We start from the raw sequence: 9,742 nt of genomic DNA on the forward strand, positions 1-9,742 counted from the left end.
ACTAACTAAAACCATTACAAGATATCACACTAATTTCTTTGCCCAATACATTAGTGAAAATCAAAACAAAATTAAGCACTTTGAAATTGACTTCAATAAGCTTATTTTCTTGTCGGCTCTATTTTTGGTTTAAGCCTTAAGGGACTCAATCCCTTAGTTCCGTAATGACCTTTTACCTACCATCCTGTGTTCAATGACCTTTAATGGAGGATGTCATGAAAAAGAGTTAACCAATTTTTAAAGAAATAATATTAAACATTAATACATAATAATAATATTATTATTATTATTATTATTATTATGTGATAATATTGAGTCTCTATGATGACATGATATGACAACAACAGAATGCAAATAATGTGGCCGTCTAATAACTTGACCCCAAAGCTAAAGTTTGCAAAACATTTCAGATCTTACTTGCACTTCACCAACATGCCACCTCTAATTCGTCAAAGTTAATCATCATTCTCTTCTTCTATTAAAATCATGAATTGATCACCAAATTTTGCACTTCTCATCAATGAAAACCTTGAGATCTGTCCATGTTTCCTCAGAAACCAACCAAACACAAGCCCCCACCAGTTCATTTTCCATGCAAATATTAGATTCATCAGTCCAAAGTTTAGTAAAATCATGGAAGAGAAGGGAAAGATGGCTGCTTCTATTCAACACATCTAGCCAACAAGGTTCGGATAGTAGAGCATCATGGCGCACCCATTTGGCCAATTTCCTTGATTCAACATGGATTCACGTGTTCACAGTCTTATTGCTTATTGTAGACCTCATCATCACAACCCTTGAGCTATCGTCATCTCTAGTTTCATGTGAGAGACACATAAGCAGCGTAGCAGAAGAATGTTTCCATTGGATTGGAATTGGCATTCTGATTATTCTTCTAGCCAAGACAATGGCTCTACTAGTGGGGTTAGGCTCTTCATTTTTCCAGCATGTGGGGTATGTCATTGATGCAGTTGTAGTCATAGGGGCTATATTTTTGGAAGCCTTTGTGGTGAGAAAAGGGGGTGGTTTGTTGGTTGTAGTGAGTTTGTGGCGTTTCATTAGAATGGTGGAGAGTGTCTTTGAGTTGAGTGATGAGGCCATTGAAGCTCAAATTGCAGGAATAATTTGCCAGTTTGAAGCTCTCAAAGAAGAAAATATTAGGCTCTTAGAAGCAATATACGAGAAGGACAAGATGATAGAAATGTTGGAGGAAGATTTAGATAAATGTAGGGATGAAAGCCCTTACCTAAAGTCAAAAAGATCATGAAATTACCCACTAATTATTTATTGTTTCAAATATAAAAAGAATAAATGATCAAGATATGTGCAAATAAAAATTTGGGTATATATCAGATGCAGATAATAATATATCTGAGTATCTTGAACCTTACGAATATGAAAAAACAAACTAAGGAATATGTACGTTACAGATATTGGACAGGTGCAACATCTTGATATGAATTTTTTAAGGTATATCTCAATTCACGACTTTCATGTTGAAATCTTTCTACCACATATGTTTCTGTCACAAGAACTCTTTCTACCTGCTTTCTCCAGCACTGAGTTTCCCTTGGTTATTGTAATTAGTTCTTAATTCAATTGATAAAGTAATCTTGTGGAACCACTAATGAATTTGAGTGCCTTTGTTTATACCCAAAGAGGTTTACTCTTTAATAATAAGAACATATCTTCATCCCAAAAATCCTTCATAAGTTGTTTCCTTGGAATATTAAGTTAATTTTAAGATTGTATTTTAAGGTAATGATAGGTATTTTAGTTACTTTGTTCTCAACCAAAAAAAGAGGCTGAAGCCTTGTGCAGACCATTTATTGGTATTTGAAATGATGCCATTTTGTTTATGTAAGCTAAATTTAGTTGAAACAACTTTGCTTTCTTACCTGATCTGATCCCATCTTGCTTGTTGCTCAGTTAAATTAATTTTTGTTTTCTTTTTCTAAAATATACGACAATATAATAGTTTTCATATTTTTCCACCTTCATATAATAAATATTCAATGAACGCACATTATTTCTTTTTATCTCTATTTGCCAATAAATCTCAAATATTTATTTTTATAAGATTACAATTTATTATAATTAAATACCTTTTAATGTATAAATTGTACTTAATTAAAATTTATGATAACAAATAGATTATTAATATATAAATCATGTTTTAGATTTATAATAAATAACTTAAAGTATTATATAAGTTTAATTTCACTACTTATGAACGTTTAAAAATATGATTGGAAGATTTCTTTTACCGATACACAAGGTATATATTGTGTAATTAAAAAGAGGATTGCGAAAAAACATTTAATTAAAATGTAAATTGAATTCAGTATAATGATCATATCAAGATATGATATTATAATTATTCATTAAATTTATTAATATAACTTTTTTTAAAATTGAAATTTTACAAAATAATCAGTCCACTACAAGAAAATCATGAAATAAAAACTAATTTTATAGACAAAAAAAATAACTAGTTGCTATAATGACTAAATTAGAGATCATTTTAGAAACTAAAAAAAAATAGTTTTTATTATTATTAAATAGTTTTTAAATTGGTATCTAATTAGTTACCAATTTAGAAACTATTTAAGAATAATATAAATTAATTTAGAAACTAATTTTGTTTTAATTTTTAAAATGATTTCTAATTTAGTCACTATAATAATTAATAATTTTTTTTTTTAAATCGGTTTGTAATTGATGATTTTTTTTTTATAGTTGTAAGTGAAGAGATTCATTCTCGATAAGACTGTGAGATACTAACATAAGAATAATAAGTCACCATGAAATCTACTTTATTTATTAAATAAATTAATTATCTTATTCACAATAATTATTGAATATTGAAGCCATTTGATTTCACAACAAAACCGATACTAAAAAAAATCGACGACTCTTTATGACAAAGTACAATAATATGTCACAATTTTTGTGATGAATAGTTAAAGTCTTACAAAGGTTAATTAGTAAATAACTATAATTAATTTTGTGTGGTAATGGAATATTATGCTAGCAACTTCATTGAACTGTTACTAAAGATGTTTTTTTAGATGGTTGGTCTGGTCACGAGTAATTAATTATGATGCTACACATTATCTCTAAATATATGTAACAAAAGGTATAAAGTAGAATTAACGATGATTTCTTTTGACAATAATTATGACTATTAAAAGAAAAAAAAATATTGTAAATGTAAACATAAAAAGAAAATATCACTTAAATGTAATAATTTTTATTTTAGGTAAGTACCAAAGAAAATATTTAAATTTTTATGATACTCTTGAGTGTATGTTCGTTCTAAATGTGATATTATATCGACGTCACAAAAAAAGTTTTAATCATTTTAAATTAGTGAAATTCTACGTAACATGAGGTAACAAATAAGGATGATTAAGTTTGTTGTTAATCATCTAGTCAATTTGTTTTTCTCTCACCGAATGTTTTTAAAACTCTTTATTTTAAGCTGGGAATGAAGAATATATGAGGCTGAAAAACTATCTTGTTTTTTTTTTCTTGCTTTTCTATTTGGGCTTTTCAGTTTTTAGCCAATTTTTGGTTTTGGCCCGTTTTCCCTCCTATAATACTGTGGCAGTTTCTTCCTGCCACAATTTTGTAAATCCCAAAATTGACCTTTACCTTTAATTTGAAATCAAGATTTGGGAGTTTGCTACGGATTCATCAATCCGGAAGTGAATCATATTGCTTTCTGGATGAGGAGATGTTCTGGAAGCAAAGTTTGCATAAATTGTTGATTTTCAGATTACTGAAATCTGGAAGCCTAATTTCTATTATGGATTGGTGGATCCATAATGATTTTTTTCAATTATGGATTTCTGAATCTGGAATGCATATTTTGAATTACGGATTGACGGATCTGGAATGCATATTTTTTAACACTACCATTCATGTACTATCGGAAGCACCAATCTGAGAGATTACCGAAAACACCAATCCAGGAGATTACCGGACGCGTCAATCCAAAATTTTATCGGAAGCGCCAATCCTAAAATTTACCGGATTTCATAATTGGGAATGCAAAAAAATAAATGTACAGTTTTATATAGGGACAGTTTTGTCTTTGCACAACATTATGGGATACAGGAAGAAAAATGTAGGGGTGCAGAAAGAAACTGCCTACTACTGTTTTCAGGACATTTTTTTATGTAACAGATGCTTTTATTTACTCTTTGAATGACACATTTCTCCTCTTCTTACTCTCTGTGTGGCAGTGCAACTTTCTTTTTTTCATCCTCTTCTACATTGATCAAGGTTTATGGTGCCATCGTTGTTATGTTCTTTCTAATAACATTTAATACGATCTCTATATTTTGTTTATTTATATTTTTTATGTCTAAAAATGTATAATATTTGGGTTCTCGTATTATTTTCAGTTTGTTATATTTTGGGACTTGTGTAGGAATTCTAATTTTATTAGACATCCCTTCAGTATAATTTATCTCAGTTTGTCACCTTCATTTGATCTCTCTCATTACACGTCTAATCACTCGCAATTCAGATTCTTCTAGAATATATAAGAGAATATATTATTATTGTCACTAATTATAAGATTGAATAAATTTCTCTACTTTATTTTTTTACTTTGACTCGTATAAGTATTACGAAGTGGACTTTAAGCCTAACTCAATCCCATAAAATCGGCTCATAGGGTTGAGGTTTGCACCCACTTATATACGGGTGGCCTGATAAGCCCAACAATTAATCGCTAGGATAGACTCGAAATGGCTCTGATACCATATTACGAAGTGGACTTTAAGCCTAACTCAACCCCATAAAACCGGCTCAATGGGGTGAGGTTTGCACCCATTTATATATTATGAAAGGCTCTCATCTCTAGTCGATGTGGGATCTCCAACACACCCCCCTCACGCCGAGAGTGATAGATAGAAGCTCGTGCGTGGGACTATATATTATGGGTGGTCCGATAGCGGCCCGATAGCGGGTGGCACGATAGGCCCAACACAAACGCTCGCTAGGATAGGCTCGAACCTGGCTCTGATACCATATTACGAAGTGGACTTTAAGCCTAACTCAACCCCATAAAACCGGCTCATAGGATTGAGGTTTGCACCCACTTATATACAATGAAAGGCTCTAATCTCTAGTCGATGTGGGATCTCCAACACACCCCCCTCACGCCGAGACTACCAACTCGTGCGTGGGACTATATATTTTGGGTGGTCCGATAGCGGTCCGATAGCGGGTGGCCTGATAAGCCCAACAATTACTCGCTAGGATAGGCTCGAAATGGCTCTGATACCATATTACGAAGTGGACTTTAAGCCTAACTCAACCCCATAAAACCGGCTCAATGGGGTGAGGTTTGCACCCATTTATATATTATGAAAGGCTCTCATCTCTAGTCGATGTGGGATCTCCAACAATAAGTTAAGAATGAAGCTAGCTACAACCCTTACTTGTTGTTCTTCTTCTATTTCAAAATCTATTCATCTGAACAAACTTTGACTAGTTTTATACCAATGTTTTTTCATGTATGTTTGAAATTACAATCAACATTACATAATATGTATGTATCTATATGTTTGATGATTGATCAGAAGTTTACTTTACAAACAAAAAGATAAGTCATCTTTTATATGTTATTATAATTTTTTTGGTTGCAGATATACATTATTCTAAAGTACTAGCCATTGATATCATATCACTAGAATCATAAGACTTAAGGAAGAAAATTGAAAAGTTCTAATGCAAAGGTAAAAAATCTTTTCATCATTATATTGTTTGTGGTCGATATATTAAATGTAGTTTATGTGTTGTAATCCATATATTAACTACTTTCTTTGTGTTTCATATGTAATTTCTTATCATTATAAAATTTGTGATATCATGTTTGATTAAAAGTTGTGAATTTGGATTATAAAGAGAACAATATCTATTGTATTTGAATCTTAATATTGATTGTTTTGTAGTTATTAGTAAAAGATGCGATAATACAACCATTAATAAAAAAAATGGAGGATTTATTCTTTGGACAATTTAGCAAAAAAAAAATAGAAAAAAAAATAGTGTAAAATACTTTTTATGTTATTTAGGAAGTAATTCATTTACTTAAACTACCTAAAAAGAAAAACAGATGCAACTAGTTAAAATTATTGTATTTGAGTGAAGTTTTATATTTTCTTTAGTTAATTAAAATTATGTTTGTAGCTAATAATCTATGTGGAGTGCATAGAAAACAATGTTGATTATTTTAACTCATGTGAGTGATAGTGAAGCAATCATTTTACCCTCACGAACATTTCTCTGTGCCCAAGACCACAGAATCCTAATATTAGAGAAAGCAAGGATCCCCTTTAACCAAGACTTTAAGAATTAAGTTTTTAACTGCTATAATAGATCTTAGAACTCCATATATGAATGTAAAAGATAGAAAGAAAAAAAAAACTATTGGGCAGAAAAAGGAAAATTTATAAGTTTGTTCACCTTTAAACCAAACAAGTCAATGTATCATAACTACACTACAGAAACAGAAAGTCTAACTGTTAGCAATACGAGATGCAACCCTAATTTTATGCTAATGTCAAGCAAATTGTTAAACTGTAGAGCATATTACATAACATAGTTGCTTTTTTGAATTTTTAAGGATTTAAAATTATAATTACAAATTATATAATGGATTTGGATTTTTGAACTCAATGGAAAGATAAAATGCATTCTGAATTTTGATTATAATAGATTTTTTCAATTCATAATAAGGTTTTATTAAACTTTTAAATTGATTTTAGTCAACTCACTCAAAAGAATACAATTTTATTTTCCTTTATAATCTGTAACGTGGGTTATATTATATCTAGCAAAAACTTGTTTTTTCAACCACCCTAACGTCAATTAACAACCTCTCAAATAATAGTATTTTTAACTTTTTTTAAAATGTAAAATGAATATCAATTTAAGAATTGGACCAAAATAGTGAATTTTTGAAAAGATTATTACTAAAATGAAAATGAACAAAAGAGTAAGAAGATCAAAATCACAAATAAAATTTAAATAGGAAAAAGTTCCCAATTTAATCTAAAAACATACATATATGAAAGAAAAATCATTAATTAAAACTACCAAAAAAAAATGAAAAACACTAAGTTATAGTTGGTGTAAAGATTGAGCAGAAGCATAATAATGATAAAGCAGGTAATAGCATAATTTGTTGGATTAAATAGCGTTTCCAAAAATAATGTCTACACTTGAAGAGGTTTATGATCTCTTAGTTCATGACGATCAAGAACAGGAGGATTTGTATTTGCAGTTACACTGAGATTGGATGAAGCATCGTTGAAGTTCTTCTTCCCCTTGCTCACAAATTTCCTCATCAACTTCTCTCCCCACTCCCACGCATGCAACACAACATACGTTCCAATGCCCCCTATCAACCCATAAGCTATAGAGTAGGTTAACGGCATCAACAGAATCGTCACAAACGCCGGTATCGCTTCCCCCATCTCCTCCCAATCAATCTCCGTTACACATTTCATCATCATCACCCCCACCAAGATCAACGGCGGCCCCACCGCCCACGCCGGAATGGACGCCAGCAACGGCGTGAAAAAGAACGCCAACAAAAAATACCCGGCCACCGTCAAAGCCGTCAACCCCGTCCGTCCCCCCTCGCGTATCCCCGTCGAGGACTCGATAAACGCCGTCACTGGCGACGTGCCCAGCAACGACCCCACCACGGTCGACGACGCGTCGGACATGAACGCGAAATACTGACCCTCGAAATTACCGTTGATGTCGAGAAACCCCGCGAATCTAGCCATCGAATATAAAGTCCCAGTGGTGTCCAAAATATCAACGTACAGGAACGTGAACAGTGCCTCCCAAAATGCACCTTTCCACATGTGATCAAAACTAAGCGCCCCCGCCGTGGATTTAATCAGGTGCACGTCAACAACCTTTTTGAAGTACTGGTAACCCGCGTCGCCTAAATCCGTGTTGGGGAACACCGTAACTGACGTGTTCCTGAACCACGAGATCACGGTCACGAAAACGATGCCGTATATCATAGCGCCCTTTATGTTCTTCATTAGACAACAAGCTATGATGATGAACCCGACAAGACCCAGCCATAGGGTGGGGCTCTCCATTCGGCTCCCCGAACATAGTATCTTGCCGGAGACGGCGCCGCCAGGGATTAAACTAACGGTTCCGTTGATTATTGTGACGGGAGCTAACGCCGTTAGTTTGTCTCTCGTGCAGGCTCCGAGTGTGGTGAGTGTTGATGGGCTGAACCCGATGAGGCCAATGCCTTCGTTGCTTTGAAGCCCAATGAAGGCCAGGAAGAGACCGATCCCGGCAGTGGACGAAACTCGGACGGGTTTGGGAACGAGTTTCGCCAGTTTCGCGCGGAATCCAACGGCCGATATTAGAAGAAAAATCAAGCCTTCTAAGAAGATAGCGGTTAAAGCGGTTCGGTAGGGTATTGAACCCGACCCGTGAAACCCGACCACGGAGTAGGCGAAGTATGCGTTGGCGCCCATGCCTGGCGCGAGCGCCAATGGAAGGTTGGCGAACACGCCCATTATGGTGGACCCCACGAGGGAGGATACGACAGTGGCAACGATGAGATCACGGCGCGTGCGTTCCACACACGCTGCGTAACCCGGGTTGACGGGCGGGTACTTGCATGAGGAATCGGGTGGGATAAGAAGGTGGGTGGGGCATTGAGTGAGGGAAATATTGGGGTGAGAGCATAGAAGGGTGCAATCGGAAACGGAGCAAGTGCCGCCGGAGTCAGCTATGATGGTGGCGTTGACGGCAAGGATGTAGGCCATGGTGAGGAACGTGGCTGTACCGGCACGTAACTCGGTTGTAAAAGTAGAACCGCGTTCTACAAGCTTAAAGCGCTTGCCGAAGCGGCTTTCAGCCACCAGTAAATTTAACCACGACGTGAGTTGAGGAGTGTGAGTGTGAGTCGGAAGTGGTGGGTGAAGTTGTGCCATATGGAGCAATGTGTGTGTGAGGAGGTGTGTATGGGAAGGTGTATGAAAATGAAGAGAAAAAGAAGAGTTGGTGTGGGAATCAGAGAAGGTTGATGAGGATCTATTTTCATCCTATTATGTACCTATCGTATTTATATTCCTTCTCAGTGCTCTTGGACCTTCTTTTCTTTTTTAAATTCTTCTCTTTTCATACTATATATATTATAAATGAAAACATGTTATATATATCATACATCACTAAATTCAAATGATGTAGGGTGCTTTGGTTTGCATTTGGTGCCATTTTCTGACTACAATTCTCTATTTGTTTTTATGTACAAAGATACAAAAATGACAATTTTGGTTTCTCTCATTTTTTGGATATCTTTAAATTTTCTATTATTCCTTCTTTCCAAATCCATTTTCTTCTTCTTATTATTTATGTTGCTATCTTGTTTACATTTGTTTATCCATTGGACCTCACTTTCTATTGGACGTTTTTGCATTAAAATTGTGCAATTTTATTTTGTATTTGTAGAATATAACAACAGTACAATTTATAATCTAATTTTTTTCTTTTAATTTAAAATCGTGTGAGTAAATCATCACTTTCGTCTTAAACTATATCATGAAGTTTAAAAACGACTTTGATCAATAATAAAGTCGTTCTTATAAAAAACAACTTTTTAAAAAAACTTGATGACTTTAATTCTATAAATGTTACACTTAAATCGTGTTCTGCACGTATTATTTTCAGTTTTATACAA

At 34.0% G+C, this 9,742-nt stretch overlaps 2 protein-coding genes across 2 annotated transcripts; one reads left to right on the plus strand and one right to left on the minus strand.

The window, feature by feature from the left end:
- Positions 1-502: 502 nt before the first annotated feature.
- On the plus strand, positions 503-1,473 carry LOC137825782 (voltage-gated hydrogen channel-like protein). The gene has a single exon (XM_068631564.2). The coding sequence runs from the start codon at positions 521-523 to the stop codon at positions 1,265-1,267; it is 747 nt and encodes a 248-aa protein (XP_068487665.1). The 5' UTR covers positions 503-520; the 3' UTR covers positions 1,268-1,473.
- A 5,707-nt stretch (positions 1,474-7,180) lies between these two features.
- Positions 7,181-9,133, minus strand: LOC137826925 (adenine/guanine permease AZG1). Its single transcript, XM_068633079.2, has one exon. It carries the CDS (start codon positions 8,994-8,996, stop codon positions 7,236-7,238), a length of 1,761 nt encoding a protein of 586 aa, XP_068489180.1. The 5' UTR covers positions 8,997-9,133; the 3' UTR covers positions 7,181-7,235.
- Between the last annotated feature and the right edge of the window lie 609 nt (positions 9,134-9,742).

Source organism: Phaseolus vulgaris, chromosome 8, assembly GCF_051622355.1.
Source record: "Phaseolus vulgaris cultivar YP4 chromosome 8, ASM5162235v1, whole genome shotgun sequence".
NCBI lineage: Eukaryota > Viridiplantae > Streptophyta > Magnoliopsida > Fabales > Fabaceae > Phaseolus > Phaseolus vulgaris.

Bases quoted from the DNA above. Each gene is read 5' to 3' on its own strand.
- LOC137826925 (XM_068633079.2), bottom strand. From the start codon at position 8,996: ATGGCACAACTTCACCCACCACTTCCGACTCACACTCACACTCCTCAA.
- LOC137825782 (XM_068631564.2), top strand. From the start codon at position 521: ATGAAAACCTTGAGATCTGTCCATGTTTCCTCAGAAACCAACCAAACA.